The sequence below is a fragment of the Halichoeres trimaculatus genome, unplaced genomic scaffold (genome assembly GCF_033239565.1).
Source record: "Halichoeres trimaculatus isolate MK-OKI-2021-1 unplaced genomic scaffold, fHalTri1.1 fHalTri1_scaffold_4, whole genome shotgun sequence".
NCBI lineage: Eukaryota > Metazoa > Chordata > Actinopteri > Labriformes > Labridae > Halichoeres > Halichoeres trimaculatus.
Window position 1 is genome coordinate 23,623,710 of NW_027437182.1, and position 19,829 is coordinate 23,643,538.

The window sequence follows — 19,829 nt, forward strand, 5'->3', positions numbered from 1 at the left end:
ATTATAGACATGCCCTGAAATAATATGAAAATAGGTCATTTGTGACGTATGAACATCCAATGTTGTTACTTTTCATGTTTAGACATTTTCATGTCCATATAGGAAAGAATTATGCCCCCTATCGAAGGCTTCATCTCTGTGAACTAACCATCAATGACTCACAGAAGGGAGCACCATGGAAACAGATGGAGGCAGCACCTAACTAGAAGATCATTCAGTACTGTTAGCTCATCACCCGAGTACACCTGAACACACACACACTCAGAAACACGATATCATTGGAACGGAAAGATCTGGACTGTTTTACACACACGCACACACAGAAATTGGATGACATTTGAATAGATGGAAACCTCAGTGGAACAAATGAGTTCATTTCCTGCGCTCATGTCTTAGTTTAGATCCCCCTCTGGATATCAAACTGAGATTACACTGAAAAGGCAGAACAATTCCAGTTGTGAATTGTACTTTTCACAGCTGAAGCCACAATCGCAGCCCAGCTAAAGATAAAAGCGACATGGAAATTTCACACAACGATTTACACAATCAGACCTGCTGCTCCCAATCATCCGTAAAGGCAGCAATGCAGCAGGAGAGGGGAGATGGGCACAGCTGCAATGCATTTCAATGAGAGCAGACACAACTTTTGAGGATTGCATGTTTGTGAATGTTTGTGAAAGAGGAAGGAGGGAATATAAAAAACAAAAGGGTGAATGTACAAAACAAGCTAAGTGGCTTTGATTGAAAAGGGCTGTGAGGAGTTCAGATAAATGCCCGAATATAGTCCACACTTTAAAATGACATTATCAGCGCCAGTGGCGTTTTCTCCCGGAGGCCAAGGGAAGCCATGTTTCCTCTCTTTTTTCAGACTGTAGATGTGTTTTAATGAAAATACTCCTTTTTAACAGTTTTGATAATTCTTCTGTGTTTCGTCACTGTCATCTCCTCCTTATTTCTCTCCTCTACTTATCGAGCATTTTACGATGCGTAAAAGCGCCCTCCTAAATGTTATGTTGTGAATGCGTGGTGAAAATACAATATTGCACAATGTTGCCTGCAAGGAAGCCAAGCAGAGATGGCGTCCCTTGGTGAAAAAAAAACAAACAAAAATGATTAACCAATCAGATGAGGCTAGGGTCATGACACTGCTCACCTGTGATTGGCCAAGACTGTGCCAAGGGAAGCCACCCTGTCTTTGGCCTCAAACCAATCAAATCACAATGTCGTCATCCTCGAGCCACTGAATGAAATCAGGGAGATTAGCACATTAGCAGTGTGCATGAAGCGGTTGGTTGTGTGTTTGAGTGGGCGGTTGAATAATTAATACGATGTTAAAGCTAAGTCAAGAGGACAATGTACGTGTGTGAATGAGTGACTGAGGGTGGTAGAGTGAAAGGGCATGTGTCAGTGTTAACAGTAAGTAAAATGAGCGCTCTCTGGGCGCTCTAACAGGTCGTTCCATCACATGAAATAGCGATATACAAGCTGCAACAAAGTCTTTTATGTACCCCACTCCCTAAAAATCATACAGATTAGAGGCTTTGTCTCACTTGGCTTCCTCAAAAAAAATCCCCACGCTACGCCACTGATCAGTGCCAAATGCTACTTTGTAGCTTCTTTGCAGCTACTCCTGATCAGGTTGAGCAATACTGGATTGATTTACGGCATGTCCAAGCATCTATGACAACACCACGCCGGCTGACGAAGTTTAGAAGAGAAAAGACATATCTGTGTTTTTCTCTGCTGAAAATGATTAATTTTGTAGTGATGGGGGACACTGGAGTTGAACTGCCAGACAGAAAAAGGACAGAAGAGCAGAAGAAAACTAAACAGGAGAGTGATAGAGCCTGAGCTAAAGACTAAAAGGGCTAAACTGTTTGTGATAATGTTCAGTTCATTCCAACCCACAGTCAGCAGTTATTCTGCAGTGGTCTGTTCAAACTTGAGAGTCTATCAATAAAATGAAGAGTGAGGTTACGTCAGCTCTGCTTGGTAGATGACTGGCAGTACATAACCAGGTTTCACTAACATCACACATTACCAACATGTCTCACAAACTGACAGTTTGCTTGTTTTCACGTTAGCCTACGGATATGTCGTAGAACAGGGCTGCTATTAGCACTACATTTAGCCAGCTATTGACATACAGTACAAACTCACATTTGCTTTTTGTCATGTTTCAAACAACAGTGCTACATAACTTTACTAATAAATATCTTACCCTGCTGTGATGTATTTGGTAAAAAGTTGTTTTTAACAAAAAATTTTAGTTCCAAAACAAACCCGCCTGGTGAAAAGTCACATCTTCACGATAGTATACGTGACACTCTGGGCCAGAAGGTGACAAAGCAATCCAATTAAAAAGGATCCTCTTCACAGCATCTTTAATTGCAATTCTCATGCCATTGTACCACAGAGAAGGCATAAATATTGATGGCAGCAGAGGAAATATACGAGCCACTCATCAAAGTTGCATATGCTGATGTGAGAGATCAAAAATGACAGCTAAGAGTAAGGGGGGACATAAAGATGATTGTAGACCATAAAGAATATTTTATTTAAAAGGATGATCAAAGCAGAGGAGGCCAAACTACTCTGACTTGGGCAGAGCTTAGAGTAACTCTTCCAATAATGCAACTTTATGGCATATTTAACTACACTTTCCCTCCCTGGGATACATCATTATCCCTACACTCCTTAAGTGAACTGTATAACCGAGGCTTTCCTGCTGAGGACGGACAATCTCATCTCCTGACTTGATGACTGACAATAAATGTCTACATAAAAAAAGTAATGACTTAAAGAGGAACCTCAGGTAATACGCTTTTTTTCTTGCTCATGACAACTTTTTAATTTCAGAATTTTACTGATTTATTCACAGAGTCCAGACCTCCAACCTTGGTTTGAGAGGTTTGCAACTATTAGTGCAGACATGCATTAGGAGGGGATGAATAAGACAGGATTTTAATGTGGTAGTCCAAAATAACATGACGCAATGTGAAGTGCTAGAATCTGCAGTTTGTCTAGAGTCCGTTTGACGCTGGCTCCGGACATATTTGAAACCACAGACATAACAAGCCTTTAGCTTCCATGCTCCAAATATCTTGAACAAACTGTCTTAAAATATCAGGTCTGTTGAAACTCTCAGCTTCTTTGAATCCAGGTTGAAGACTCTCCTTTTTAGAGCTGCCTTTTATTAGAGAACTTTTACAAATCTATTTAATATCTTTTTTAACCAAAAATTATCCAACTGTGCTCTGCGACTTTTATGCTCACACCTTAAAGTCTGTTGTAACCTCCTTTTTTGATTTTATTTTGTTTTATGGTATCTTATCTTGTATCTTGTTATTCTTTATCTGCTTTTAAATGAATTTTGTTTTCTTTTAATCTCTGTAAAGCACTTTGAATTGCGTTGCTGAAATGTGTTATATACATAATCTTGCCTTGCCTGAAAAGAAGCCATTTCTACAGCAGAAACAAATTTAGATAACAATAAACATGTTTACGGCCTGAAAAAAAAGTCTCTTCTCTGATAAATGATTTTGTTAATGGAACAGACTGTACAGGGACCACATGTTTTTTTTTCTAATTTGGCAGCTTAGGAGCTTTTAAGATGTATAGTTAACCCAATCGGAGGCACACCTCAGCTGATTGACAGACTGGTGCCCTATAACTGAAAGTGTGGAGGCTCAAAGCCTGCCCCATTTCCAATACAGCCCCTGCTAGAGATTTGCCTCAAAACTAGGGCTATGTCCCAAATCGTGTACTTCTGCACTTAAGGAACTGAAAAATGGTCAGAGAGTTAAGTATGGAACACAGGACACTTCTCACACTTAATGATTGCTATATTGGCTAGGTAGAGGAAGGGGCCGTAATGTATGAAATCATGGTTGATGGATGTAATCAATGAAAAGCAGAATAACAACCATCAATGATTATGAAATGCTATCATAGATCCCGTTAAGTACGAAGCTGCAGTGTTTGATTTGGGACAACACTCCGTAAGATTTTGTGCACTGTCACAGTAAGTGCAGGGGTACACAGTGTGCTTCATGGAAGTGTACTTACAGAAATGTGTGATTTAGGACACAGCATAGGTTTCAGAAACATGGACATCACAGAAGCTACACCCATTTATTATCCAGTCCACAGTCAGGAACTACTGCAGTTGCAGGATCAAAGCAAAGCAAAGAGAAGGGTTTTGAAAAACATTACATTTAACTCTTTACACGTGTCATTTCTTTCTTTCAGTTTCTTTGTGTGTTTGTAAGCCTGCCTAAACTCCTGAAGTATCTATTAGTAGTTCTCAGTTACCTGGGGAGTCGCCAAAAATTGATTGGGGGTCCCAAAATGCCTTCCAAGTCCATAGCCTTGGGCTGACTTTAGCAGCTGAAGAATGAGTGACTCTCTTCCAGATAAGCATGACAGTCAGATGTTGGAAATCACTCACAACAATACAGACGTTGAGTTCTGTGGTGTTGTTATGTTTAATTAATTTGGCTGATGTTTACATGGAGCTGGTGAGGAATATTAGCATGATGGCATCAGCTAGTACTGTCGTATCACTGTTTTTCTTGGCACTAGTGTGGCTAGTGTGAGAAGTCATGCAGCTAGTTGATTGTGTTTACATGGTAACTAACTACTCCAAGGTTTGAGCACATGCAAAGTGCACTAGGGTGCGTTAGCTTTGATTACATACATCCAAACCCTGAGACCAGGGGGGGAACACCCCCTCTCTCAGAGTAACACTGTCAGCATCTAAGATCAGATCAGTACAGAAAACTAAAAAACAAAACCAGCACAGGGGACCAGACCTCAAAAGAAACTGATACTCAAACTCACAACTCCCCTTGCCGAAGGTTAAATAGCCAGATGGAATTGGGTCAAATTTGATATAATCTGGAGCTGTCCAAACTCTTACCTTCCAGTTGTGCTTAATTTATTTTTCCACCTAAGCTAAAATTCAACCATACAGCTATTTGTCTTTGTTTACCTTCTTTAATTATTAACAATGCTTTCAAGATCTTGTATTTTGAGGGATGCAGTTTGCATAATTCAGGAACTCAATTTGTAGCTCTTATGTAAACTCAAAACATGTATTTCACTTCTGTTCTATTCCAGCCATTAATTAAGTTCAATACTTTTAGTTATCTATTTGCTGTTATAAAACAGGCTGACTCATACATGTAAATTTGAATAAAAATACTAAATAAAATGTGGAATAAGGAAAAAAAAACACAATTCCTTTGTTGGATTTAATGGTCAACTCTTTTTTTGCCTTCCAAACTTTTCTGTTCAAGCGCTACTTAAAGAAATATTTTCTCAGCTTCTTGTGTCTTCAGCTAAAAACACAAAATTTATCCATGGAAATATAAAACTCAGATAGAAATTGATAAATTCAAATTGGTCCATTCTCCTTCAAAGAAAACAGTGTGTTACCAAACAAATGAGTAGAAACCAGAACACCAGGCTCCTATTGTTTATATTGATTTGGGACCAACATGTCAGTCATGTTTACTGAACATCAAGTTTGTTCACACATTACTTCACAAAACCAGCGGGGTGAAGGTAATTTATATAACCCAATACATAACTAAAAAGGTTTCCCTTTCCCTCAGCCCACCCACCATCTATCTCCCCATCTCTTCCATGTCTCATTATTTACATATCCATATCCATGCTTACATTTCTGGCTTTACCTCATTCTTCCTTTCTAGCTCCACCTAATCCCCTCATCTTCATCCCCCCACTCCACCTTCATGTCCCTCTGCTTTTGTTACCTTTCTCACAGGTCGCTCCTCCATAGCTGGGCAGACAAAGACAGACAAAGGCGTTGATCTCATCGATGCAGGTTCCTCCGTTCTGGCACGGATTAGACTGACAGTCATCAACGTCTGGGGGGAAAGCAAGGAGCAGAGTGGGAATAGAGGGTGAGTCAGACAAGGTAGTAACACACAAAATAACACACATGAAAAGCCTTTTCCAAATGTCTAATTTTTAAACTACCTTTCACAGATTGTTACAGCTGAAACTCAGGAGAGGTCAAACTTTTGCAGAGATTAAAGACGTTTTCTGAGAAAGTTATAATTAGAGATGATTGATTGAGCTTCATCGGTGAGTGGATTGGGAAGCACTGAAGCACATGATGCTAATTGCTATGCTTTTGCAGGATGTGCTGTCAAAGCTAGGCTGCAGGAGCCAGACAGAGGGGATATAACGGAAGGCAGAAAGAGAAAGATGCAGAGACAAAGGAAAAAACTGAACATTGGCTGTGTTGATGCACCTGGTGTCTTACTGGGAGCTGCCAAAGCTTGAATGCTGAGCTATTTTAATCCACCTTGGTGACCAAATATGGTAAAACTTTGAGGTTCTTAATCTGGTGAAAGATGCTAACTGCACTTCTTTGATCAGGACCTGGGGTGAAATCATTACACTTGCAGAAGGAACCCTTCGCTGACAGAGTCCCTGGGGCTTTGAAGAAGCTTCATGAGAAGGAAGAGGAGGTTATGAAGACATAGAGAAAATCCTGAGTGAGAGGTGTAAGCACAGAGGTGCAGAAAATAGCAATTTGAAGAGGAAGTCTTAAACACAAGGTTTAAGGGAGTAGGAAGACAGAGTCGTTATGATGCTGTGACAAAGGAACGCTGGCAGGTTTCAGGGTTGGATAACAGTGGCTTTTCAGGCAGACAGTGTTTTGGACAGAGGAGTGCGTTGGGATAAACTAGTGTGACAGTTTTATTCTTGGTTCCCTGCTTTGTGCTGGCTGATATTAAAGGCTTCGTTCGAGGCAGGAATTAGAAATCCAGCCAGAAGAGCTGGGACGATATAAAATCATGAATATCGCTGTGGATCCATATTCATGAGTCAGTCTGTCATCTGACTCATGATGGGGTTGAAACACGAAAAACAGGAAAGCAGACAGTACAAGCGATTTAAGTGCCTTCAATGCAACAAAGTTGCAATATTTTGCAAGTATGGTTGAAACCATATTGTGACTAGTAAATTAAGTGCAGCATGAATAATCTTATTGACTATTTTGCATAGTGTCATTGGTTAAATTTCAACACACCAGTCAAACCAAGCTATGGATTGGTCTGATCAGTACAATTACTAATCATGATATAAAATAATCAACAGACAAAAAGCTCCAGTGCCTAAGATGCCAGATGGTGGTACAGACATCGTATGTCTTTGTGATTAAGACAAAGACATATTTTTCCTGTAAATATTTAGATAGAAAACACATATAATTATGCCAAAGAGATCCATTTTAAATGCTTCAACATGAGTCAGTTTCCTAAATCAACCTCTGGGAACTCTGTTTAATTGGACTGTGATGGATGATGTAAAGAGACCCCTGTAAATCCCTCCACCCTTTGCACGGTGAAATAACAGATGAGCAGTTAGTGAGAACAGCTGTTATAAATGAAGACAAAAGAGAAGAGCTCCTGGGCCTAATATGATTCAGCATCTGTCCTCATTAAACACCTCAGCACTGATGTGAGGATTAAGGAATATTTGGAGCACAGGGGTCAATAAAGAACGGCTCTGGGCATCAGCTATTAGAGAGCCCACAGTGAAAAGGCAGACATTATCTGTCATAGGAAACGACTTAGAGGTACTCTGGACATGAAGCAGGTGGTGAAGAGTGATCCTTTTTGTGCTATATTTACAGAACTCTGCTGAATGTAGGCAATGAGCTGGTCCAAATACTTCCAATTAAACTGACTGTCAGAGAGGTGTTGGGTGACCCAAAGCCAGTCAAGTGGCTGACCTCTAAAACTTCATATGTTGGAGCTCCGTCAACACAAGAGGAGAAATGAAGGCAATAAACAAGGCTATAAGTTCAGTAGGGCTTAGCTTATACCCTATTTTATTCTCTACTTTCACCATCAACCCAGTGCTGTGAGACATGTCTGTAACGAGTACTGTTAGTAAAGCCTCATTATGTCTTACCAGTGCTCATCTACCAACTCCAACACACCAAGCAGAGCTAATGTAACCTCACTCTTCATCTTATTGTTAGACTCTCAAGTTTACTGAGACCACTGAAGAATAACTGCTGACTGTGGGTTGGTATGCATGTTATCACAAACAGCTTAACCTGTGCTCTGACGTCCTTTTACTTTTTACCAGTCCAGTTCCAGTGTCCACCATTACTACAAAAAATAAACAAATAATAAATAGCAATAATATTAAAAAACAAACAAACAAAAAACTGTTTTCAGCAGAGAAAAGGACAGATCTTGCTTCTCATAGATTGGCCAGTTCGAACTAACCTGACACGCCAGACGAACAGTTTGATACATCCCCAACGGAAATATTTCACTAGTCCATCTGGGTAGCAGCTCTTCAGATTTGTTTTAAGAGGCGGGACCTTCAAAACAAATCAGCAGCTGGTGATTGGACGGCTGTTCTGATTGACACACTCACCACAGACCAATCCACATCAAGCCAGAGTATGATGTAACTGATGTGCGCCGCTGCTGAGAAACAATAGATGAACAACTACAGGAACATGAGAAACAGCTGTGATAATGGCGTTAGACGACTGCTGCTGTTTTTGTAAAGTTAACTTAAAAATCAAAGGAACCCAGAAAAAGTACTAAGTCTGCTGACGTTACATCTGATCGTCACTTCCACTGCTCCCGCCTATCTTCCCTGATTGGGCCGGTCAGAATTTAGCCCAGTGAATTTGTTGGTCAATGAAGCCTAGCAAGATGGATCTGCAGGATTTCAGAAACTGAATCGTGGTTGGTCCATCTGCTCTGCAAGGTTAAGGTTGAACGCAGACACTCAGAAAGAGCATTCAGAAAAAAACATTTTAAATCTAGGACTATGAACAGGATAATATATATTTAAAGTGAGATTATTTCAGTATCACTTGTGAAGTCTTAGCTGTGCCTTTGGGTAAGCAGACCATCGACCTCAACACATAGACATGTGTCCCAAACTCAGATGTAGGAGATGCCAAAAGCTTCATCTTTCTTATTTAGGATTGACTGATGACAGACTGTGTGTGTGTGTGTGTGTGTGTGTGTGTGTGTGTGTGTGTGTGTGTGTGTGTGACAAAACTTTGTTCCTGAGTGTCTATCAGTGTCTACTTTCCTCACCTCCAACAGAGGGATGAGAGCCAGGCCGCAGCAAGCTTTCCACTCAAACCCCACTCAATGTCCACTCTGCCAAACTGGCTTAATGAGAGAGTCATCCAACTGTAGCAGGTGGTAGTGTGTGTGTGAGTGTGTGCATGTGTGTGAGACACTATAATGGTGTATTTGTTATGTGTGTGTCCATAACTCTCTGGCTCTCTCCCCAGTACAACAAAATCAGGCTGGAAGTCAGGGCACTAGCAAGGTCCCCGAGGAGCGGAGGAGAGCAGAGCTGCACTTATCTGCTGGCACGGAAATGGATGGAGAGATAAACAGGTGCAGCACAGTGCTAACTGCTGGGTTAAAAACAACAACACGCAAGCTATACTATAAGATTTTCTTTGAACTAACATCATTATTATGGATTTTACAGAATGGCTGAGGAGAGAAAATAGGAAGTTAATGTTTGAATGCAAATGAAGAGTAAAGAGCGGTTGGGATGAAGATACCAGGCCAGTTGGAGGATGGAGAATAGGGAGGATGCAGAAAATGGAGACAGAAGAGTGTGGCAAAGGACAGTGAGAGAGCAGCCAGACAATCTGGAAGTGGTGTCAGGTGGAAGCGTATGAGGAGCTCACTGAAGGCGTGAGTCCAGACCAGGGTATGAATCACTGAAGAGAATAGATCATAAAATAAACAGAAAATATGAACTATGTAGGGTAGACCTTGGGTTAATTTCTCACTTTTTCCTTTTATAGATGATTTGTCCATTTAGTTAATCAGATTACATTAATTTGTTTTATTAATGTACTTGACTGGAGCTTGTTCAGCCTAAGATTATCTCTATATCCTGCCCATCATTCCCCAAACACTGTCGTCCTTCTGTCCCCTCTATGACTTTGTCACCACTGGAGGGATGTTACTTCTATACAACAGCCAGATTTATGCTTTCATTTCTCAGCCTGCAGCCACCGTGAAAGGCAAAACAAAACATAAAGAGCTCCTTCACCGTTTTATAAATGAGACCTCAACTGAAATAAGTAATTTCATGGCTATGAGCTCTTAAGGGTTTATCCAGGAAGGGGCCTGGCAGAGTGAGAAAGCGTGAGACTACACTAATAGGGTAATAAAAGCTTGAAGAGAGGAATTTATATTACAGCAGAGGACAGGCATGAATTAAAGAGATTTTTTAAGAAGAGTTATGTGAAGTACTCTTTCATAGTAAGTGTGGATTACCAGCTGGTGATGTCAGTCAGTCAGTCAGTCAGTCAGTCAGTCCGTCCGTCAGTCAGTCTATTGGAATAAAAGTGGAACACCAAATGGATTTCTGACAACTTTGGGCTGAAAATGTCTAAATGCAGTAAACTGACATTACACTGTAAACCCTAAAGATCAAAATATTCCATTGGATGAAACTATAAAAACTTGAAGTTTGTTACTACGTTCAATTTACTCAAATATCTGAGTTTTCAATGTTGAAAATGATGATTTCAGAGTAGATTTACCTTTTGTTACTGTTTAGCCCAACTTAAAATCATTAGTTTGTGACAGCCTTTTTATCACTGTGAGTGAGGAGGGGATACGGTTGATATGAGACCCTGCTCTACTTGTAGACGTGCAGCAGTGGTAAAGATTCTCTGTGCTCCACAATATATGGATCGTTTGTCTCTGCGCCACACAGCATGGACCAGCTGTCTGAGCCTCTTGTGGCATCGATCAGCTGTTCATGCTCTATGTGGTGTGGACTGGCTGTGTCAAAAATAGATGAATATAATTTTTACACTTAATTTCAAAATTGGCCAAAATAGCATATTAACCATTAAGTACAAAACCCTGTGCCATGAAGCACAGACCGCCAGTCTGTGCTTCATGGGGCTCAGACAACCTGTGCCCCCTAAAAAACAACATTTTAATGAACAGCAGAGTCTCATACTGCCTTCCCTCCTCACTCATTAAAGTACCAAGGTTATGAAATTGGAGCAGGTTTTTGTTGTGATGGCGTCTGTAACCACGAGTGAGGAGTGAACGCTGTGGATATGAGACCCAGCTGCACTGTTCAGATCTGCTTCAATTATTTTATTATTACATTTACTTAATTCATAAGGCAAATTTATTGATATCACATCTTTCAGCTTTGAGTGAGCTCAACTTATTATTTTTTACTGTGATATGCAACATTTTTTAACGTTACCTCATATTTTAATTTGTAACAAACATTTGTAACAGGCATCAGGTTTATTTGATTGAAGACATTCAACAGAATGATGAAGGGATAAAACATGAAGGGATAAAAGTAGGATCATCTTAAGCTATGTTAAGCTTAGCCACCACACTAGTTATTCTGAGCCTAACTTCAACTTTTGCTGCCATTTACACAACAGTGATACCACAGACTGCACTTCATACTGTGTTCTGTCCTTACTTTGATAATCAGAGGAAAACACTATATGCTAAAACAGTATCATTCTACGCTGGCTGATTTACCTGAAGGTTTGAGATGTCTTCTCTGGATATATGATTTTTATTTTGGTTTATTCTCCTGTGTAAGGACTCTAAGGAAAACAAAAAGGGCACATTAAGAAGACTCTGGATGAGGGGGATCCTGATGGTTTTATTGATTTATTATTGATTCATTTGGAGCCCGTAGACTTACACAAATGCTTGAAAGAACATTTGAGCAGTTATATCAATTATGGATCCATATACCCAAGGTTCTGCTTATTTTGACAGACCAGCATTAATAGAAATGACATTTGCTTGGGTTTAAAGGTAATATAACCTTTGACTTATGATGCGAGTTACAGCATATAAAGACCAATAAATCCTGACATAAGACCATCAATTAGATTGCTCATTAGGTTTTTCGACATTGACTTTATTGACAGAATTCAAGAAACCACCCATTCCATCTCTCAGTGGTGAAATAAGGCTTTTTGTCTTTGTGTGAATTGTAATCCTGGTCTCCACATGTAGTGGTGAACATTCATATAGGTACAGAAAAGAAAAATATGAAGAATTTTTTAGTTGTAGCCCAAACTTTTTTTTTTAAAAGGGTGCCTCAATGCAGTTATGTTATGAAATGGATACACACTGACAGCTGCAAAATTATTCCGCCCCCATTTGCTAGAGGGGTTGCAGGTTTATAAGCTGAGTAGTAAGTAGAGCACTTCTTGCTGCTATGACCTGCTGTAAACATGATGCATATACAGTCACCGGCCTGTGGCAGCATTTCTCAAGAATCTTAGCTCATTCCTCATGAACAATGGCCTCCAGATCACCAACATTTTGGGTGATGCTACAGCCTTTTTTGAATCCCAGTAGAAGTTTTCTATGGGTTTCAATTCAAGTGATTGCGATGGCCACTCAGAGATTTTCCAGGACTTCTTCTAGATAGAAACCTGGATGGACTTTGATGTGTGCTGTAGAACATTGTCCCTTTCGAAGGTCGAAAAAGGCCCAGGTTTCAGCTTCTTCCCAGATGGCATGGCACCTGATTTTAAGTAAGCTTTAATATTCTAACTTTTTTTTATTATCCTGGGCAGGGAAAGACATTTTACTTTCTCACATCATTTGAACGGCCTCCATAAGTGTCAAAAACTGTGTGACTTTTTGAGAAAAAGAAACACAGGCTGGGACACCTGTATTTTTTTTTTCTTTTCTGCTTGTTAATCTTTGCAGAGTGCCGTCTGACTTTGTTTGGTGACCTTCTTGACAGTGTATCATTGAGCTCTTTGGTAAATGTCTTATTCTGTACTCCACACACTCATAAATATCAACCCATAATATTAAATATCAGAAATGTCAAAGTGAGAAGCATTCGAGATATTCCTCATCAGGCATTTCTTTGCTTTGACACAGAGAGTATCCTCTTTCCTAATTTATGAAGTTAATTCTGAAAGTAATTCTGAAGTGTTTGGGGTTTTCCATGCAGACCCTGCAAAGCTAGAGACCAGGGTAGATATGATCAAAATGTCAGTTGTCTGTTTACAGGGTCAAAACTTAAAGAAAGACATGTAGATAAGAACATAGGACATACTATTAAGAGAAATACATTTAAACCTTTTTGCATTCAGATTAATGACCATTTATAACTAAACAAAGATTGGAATCAGCTCTACATCTGACAGAAAAGTTGTATTTCTCTGAGCTATTTCACATTTGATGAAAATCTGTGAAGGAGTCAATGTCCTGATTTACAACACATCAGACTAGTGGTTTGTTAAAGGTCCCATATTGTGCAAAAATCCCTTTGTTAAGTCTTTTAGTGAAATTTGTGGGTCTTTGGCTTTCCTCCCAGCCCATAAAATGTGATATTTAATGACAAAAGCTGTACTTAGTAGAGCTGACCTAGAACGAGCTGTTTGGATTTTAGAATTTTGCCGACGTCAGCGATTCCCTTTTTTGACTAATAAGGGGCAAGTCTGACCTGATTGGTCCACTGGAGCAGATACCCCCACACCCCCTTCCCGCCCACTCCCATCCCCGCTGCTGGAGAGATTGAGAATGCTAAAGTTGAAGGGCCATCACTGCTCTGTTTTTGGCTGTAAACAGCCACATGCACAAGCTTCCCATCTCGGAAGAAGACAAGACTAAGTGGCTAGAGTTCATTTATTAAGGAAATGTTCCAGCTACACTCAGTAAAACTGTGCATGTGTGTGCTAGTCACTTCACGGCCAACTGCTTTTCCAACTTTGAACAGTACAACAGAGGGCTAGCGAATAGACTGGTCCTGAATCCAGGCGCATTACCAACCATCCTCCAACAAACCTTGGACCCTGGAAATGTGAGTATTTTAAATGCTGTGTGCTGTGGAGCAGATGTAAGAGCTTTTCCTCAGTGTCCCCCCTTGTCTCTGTGTTAGCTTCAGGATGCTAACTTTAGCTGCGGTTAGCCTGTTGTTTTAGCCTGTAATGTTATGGTAAACTGACTTTGCCGTTTTCTAAACATTGTGCACTTGGAGCTCGGTGGTCATGGATGTGGTGCCGCTCTTAGTGACGTGGGAGAGTGAGGCAGTATCATCGGTGGCTCATTTACATATGAAGGTCACGCCCACTAAATCAGGCCGTTCTGAACAGAGGGGCTATGAGAGCCTGGAAACAATGCTGCTGAGCTTGATTCATTAGCTTTTTGGACCAAAACATATTACTACCATTCCATGAAGACATCAATGATATTAAACTACAGAAAAGGAGCATAATATGGGACCTTTAAATAAAAACATGATGGGGACCCCCAAGTTAATACTGTTATCAATTTTGTCGATTTACTATGCAAATGCACTAGTAAAAGAAGACTACTTGAGTATTAAAGATGAATAAAATATACATCATAATGCCAAGGTTTAACTAATTTAGAGTTTGTCTTAAAAAAGAAACAGGAAGAGCCAGTTTTTCCTTGTCGACTTAATGCCAGACGAGCAGATAAAACAGTCGTCTGATTCATTATACAGAGAACCTTTGAACCAGTAAATGCCACCAGAGACTTCACATCTGACAGGATTGTGTGGAGGGCATGAAGGGCACGAAGGGCAAAATAAATGTGACAAAGGGAGACTTTTTCATCAGCCACATGGAAGAAAATGGAAATCCATGCAAGCAAACCCTAAATAAGTCTGTGATGCACACCTAAAGCAGAAACAAACAAAGGGTGTGTGTGTGTCTGCAGCCTTATCAACCCTCAGCAGAGACAGATCTGATCAGCTTTCTTAAAATTCCCTGACTGCTCTTGAACCATGGTAGACACTATGTAAAAATAAACTGATATGACATGCTGTTAGTTTGCATTTTTCAAATGTAAATGTTTGTCGCACAAAGGTTTTGGCTGAAAGTCTCTTTGTGTTTGTCATCTTTCATGGTGTGAGACCCAGGATGATTGACTTCCTTTATCTGGCTGAAGGGCATTGACATTTCCAGCCTCTCTACAAAGATGGATACCTTCCTATTGAACCACAGCTCAGCCAAACAATAAAGCTACTCATTGAACTGAACTGTATTGAATTAGTATTTAAGCTGGGTATGGAAGCATTAATAAGTGTGAGAATTAACCAACAAACCAACCAGTTACCACCAATAATGCAAAGGAAGAAAAAAATACACCTGCATCACCAGAGTTTCATTGTTTCTACCTTTTCCTCGGGAAACAGAAGCTCTTCTAAATAAAACAGTAACCAGTTTCCATAGTGTAGAGCAGACAGAACCACAAGTACTGGTAGCTTTGTACATTTTTTTCCTTCAGGCAGCCTAAAAAAATCGAGAAATTCTTCTTGTGTGTGTGTGCTTTGATTCCTGCCTTGTCAGGAGTTTAATTTTTTTTCTGCTGCCTTACAAAAAAGATGTAGCCCAGCAAGAGGGATTTAACTTTAACAGGTGCACTTTTTAAGATGTCTACATTAAATACCTTTCACATTTTCTGCATTTAAAATTCTTTGGTTACATAATATAAGCTTAAGCGACAACATGACTGGGTTAAACTTATGAGTCACATCCATATAAATCATTTCATGGTGCAGTTAGTATGATTATCATAGGCTTATTTCCCTGGATAATCTCTGATGGAAATGAGTCTCCTTATGCATTTCCTAATCTCAGATACATGACACTGTAGAACTGCAGGAAGTCAGTTTAATGACTTTTATACACCTTCTGTAAAGATGCTGGATGGAGCTTTTTTGTCAGCTGGTGTCTTGCCTGTCTCAAAATGTAAAACACTGATGTGTTATCATGTTAGTTTGACGACTCAACATGCTGACTCTAAAGCCATGTCCGCACATTGCCAGCAGTGGCGGCTGCTGGGTCAAGTAGGGAAAGCTCTTTTTTTCTGGCCTACATCATAAATTTGTTTATTTATTAATTTAAACCTAAATTCTAACCTCCGTGCCAGCGTGCTAGCAGCTGGAGCCGCAACGTGAGACTACGACAGGCTGTAAGTGTGAGTGACAGGGGGAGAAGCTCCACAGCTGTAGCTGTAGCTGCTTATTGGTGAAAAGAGAGAGAATCTTTAAACACAACGCTCGTCGTTTTTAAGAAAGGTAAACTTGCTGGGGATCGATAAAACCTCTGGATCAGTCCAGAACAGCTGAATGTCGAACTCAGAACATGCTCCGGTGGAGGGTTACACTTCAAGATCGCTGACACTGTCAATCAAAAAGGGATTTTGCCTCACACAGATCATCCAATCATCATGCAGAAGCCCAGCGTCCAGGCCAGCCCACTGCCTCATAGACCCCCAGAGACGCTGAGCATCCGGTGGGCGGGACAAAGCCCAGCTTTTATCCAATGACCGTCCAGTTTCCACAGTGGAGCAACCCACTCTATGCTTCCCCACTGAAGTCAGAAGATGGTCAGCGTCCGACTGTGTTAAAGAGCTGAGACGCTGCGGAGATGAAAGAGAAGGAGGTGGAGCCAGTTACCTGTGATAGGAGCTGATTCTGAACAAAAGATGAAGGAATTCTAGCGCAAATTTTGTCAATGAAATGTAAACACAGCAGTACATATCACCACTTTTTTGGGGGAAATTTTAGGGGAAGCTGTGCTTCCCGTGCAGTCTTAGAGCAATTGCCACTGGTAGCCAGGTATTTAGGAAACAGCATATATTTCATACATTTACGCATGACGTCCACATAAAACCACAGCTTTACATCAGCAAAAACAATGATTTCTGAAAACTCCAGCCAAAGTGAAGATTTTGGGACAACTCTGGTTTAATGGTTTTGTGTGGACGCCAGTTTTGGTTCTTAAACATCACTGAGGGGGGCTCATTCTAATTGGCTGGCACGGGTCTTGTGTCTGGAAAACACTGCATGAATGGGGGGGCGGTGGTGTCGGTTTGTTTTGTCTGTTTTGTTTGTTTTTGTTTTTGAAAATACCCGGCTATATATGTGTACACGGCCTGAGCCCGGTGTTTGTGGAGTCATCACATTGGGAAGATTTGGCTCACCTGTTCTTGCTGCCGACCTCACCAGCTGGTAGCAATCAGCTGTATAGTTTTGTCATCTGTGGTTTTACTTTATTTTACATCCCTAGGGACAAACTCGAACTTATTTTAGTGAAACTTATACATGAACAAGTCAGCTAAGCCTCGAGCCTCAGGCCAGGACAAATTGTGCACTCCTCTGGTATTGGACTAACCATTTTGGTAAGATGAAGTCTAGTTGTTGAGGTAGATAACTTATTTGGATGTGTTTTCCTTTTAGAGATCAACACTCTTGTCTATTTTTTTCCACTCTGACTTTTTAGAGTTCTTTCACTGGCATGAACAGCCTGAACAAATAATTTGCAAAAAAAAGAAGAAAAAAGAAAAGAAAAAGAAAAGAAAAAGAAAAAAAAAGTTAGTTGCAGCTTGTGCTCTTTATGTCGTGAAGACAGAAAACAGAGCCATGTCCTGTCCTTCTCTGTGGCTTTCAAAGAGTACCTCTCCGCCTGGACTCTCTGGCCAATTGGTTTTCAGAGGAAAAGTCCCATCTGTCAGTAGCTGCCTGAGTAATAAGGAAAAGCTTTGGCCAGCGTTTTGCTGGTTGGCCTTGGGATAGATAGGACTGTGGTTTGTTAAAGTTTTATATCCTTGTTTTTTTTCTGAGAAAAACAGGTCTTAAAGATGCGTTCTCTAGTTCCTAGATTGTTAAGTGAGAGTGAAAAAAGCTTCTCAGTGTAATTTTACTTCCATAACTGATTATCTGACTGAACATGTGAGCTGTGTGTGTCTTTGCAGGTGTGTTTGTGTGCACTAACAGTGTTTACTCTGGTTTCTTCAGCTATGTTTGGGTGCGGGTGGATTACAAAGGGATCAGGATCAGCAGGGGGAAACAGACAGGCAGCAGCTCCGATTCAGCCCAAAGCTCTGTGCTGCTCTCCTGAGAGCTTAGTGCAACTGTGATCAACCAATCACCTTTCTCCAGACACTGGGTATGCATAAACGCTCTTTCTTCTGGAGTGATGCTGCAGAATCAGAGAGGATAGTTGTTCCTTTTGCTTTGCTAAGATGCTTGCAAGGGATATGTTTCCAAGCTGCTGGCCTCAGGTGCGATTAAATCTTGGATCCTACATAATGTATGTTATGAGAGCTGCACACAGGCTTGAATTCAAATAGTCAAGCTTACCAAAAATGTTTTGTGCCCAGGGAAGGAGTGAAATGTGTCATAATATGTGAACAGGGCAAGAGATCGAAGAGTGTCTGGCAGCAGAAACTTTACTGTCATGTCAGACTGTCGTAGAAATCCAGTTCAGAGATTTTGTCATGAGACTATTTCACATTTTTGCATTAAAACTACCATTAAATTTATTTCTAGATTTAAAAATTTTGTTGTATATGGCATTCAAGCCATTTTATAGTTTGGTTGGCAAACAGTAACTTGCCGATGTACATTCATACAAATGTTTGGTTTCTGTCATCATATGCTGCATTTATTTGTGACCTCAACAGATAATCTTTTTGAAATCATTTGTAGAAACTCATCTGTTAGTCCTTATTTTACACAAAAACAAAGAAAAGAACAACAAAGTACAAAAATGATCACATTTTGCCTGAAAGACTACTATTTAATCCAGTTAAAGTCATCTGATCATAGTTTTTTGGTCCAGTGGTGCCTCTCACATCCCACTAGACCTTGGCTCAGATTTTAGTAACTCTGAGCTTCCAGCTGAAGCAACTGTCTAAGGGCGCGGTCACACTGGCCATCCAAACTGTGCCGTGCTTAAGCACAATTGCCCCCCCCCGCAGCGCTGTTCCCCAGCTGGAGAGTACGGCCGTCGGTCACACTACCCCTATATGAACCAGACTTCAGTAGGTATCACACATGCACATGGCCCGCCTACGTCATCGTGAAGCATCTGTTTACATGAAGTGCGATCTCATCAGAGTCAGCACAATGAGACACAGAGAGCACGACTACAACTACTACAAGACTTTTTGACTTATGGTAAGTTGTTTTCGCTCGACACAGCCCTCTAACACCCCTCTAACACCCCTGCTTCGTTTAAAATGATTGTCGAGATATGCGCTTGTGGTGATTATACATCACGTATCACACATGCCGTCTGCGTGCTCGTGCATGAAGCAAACCGTGCCGAAGCCCACCTATTTTAAAGTGTGCCAAAGCAGAAAAGTGAATCGGGCTCAAGCAAAACACGGTTGTTGGCCATTTGAAACATGTTTTAGGGCTGAAACGTGCTTAAGCAGGGCACGGTTTGCCAGTGTGACCTAGTCCTAAGATAGAAGCCTAATCTTTCTTTAAAAGACTTTGAGGTGGTTTTACATTCTTTCATCACAACTTGCTTAGACGACTGCAAAGCACACTTCATGTAAGTGTTAGCCAGGCCTCTGCCTGTCTTGTCTTCAGCTGCTCCAAAATGCTGCTGCTGCTCGCCTCCTAACAGGGGCACATCACTCTTGTCCTGGCCTCACTGGCTTCCCGTCAATTTTAGGATCAATTTTGAGATATTGTTTTTTGCTTATGAAGCATTGAATGGGCTGGTTCCACCTTACCTAAATGAACATTACAGCCATACGTCCTATCACAGTTGCACCTAACACTCGGCTGAAGACTAGGGGAGGCCAGGCCTTTGCCATTGTCGCCCCTAAATGCTGGAACCAGCTGCCTGCTCAGGTTAGGCTGGCTCCGATGCTTTCTGTGTTAAAATCCTGTCTAAAAACTCACCTGTATGCATTGGCATTCCTTGGCCCTGTACATGTGTGTCTTTATTTCTATTGTTTTATTGTTTTTTTCTTGCTTTGAGCGACAGATTG

At 40.8% G+C, this 19,829-nt stretch overlaps 1 protein-coding gene across 1 annotated transcript in view; it reads right to left on the reverse strand.

Annotated features, from left to right (window-relative positions):
* The window catches only part of LOC141789615 (neurocan core protein-like), a 125,430-nt gene that overhangs the window by 26,579 nt on the left and 79,022 nt on the right, over nucleotides 1-19,829 (reverse strand). The window contains exon 11 of the mRNA XM_074669114.1: nucleotides 5,781-5,894. Coding sequence (XP_074525215.1) covers nucleotides 5,781-5,894 — 114 coding nt within the window. The remainder of the gene's footprint in view (nucleotides 1-5,780; nucleotides 5,895-19,829) is intronic.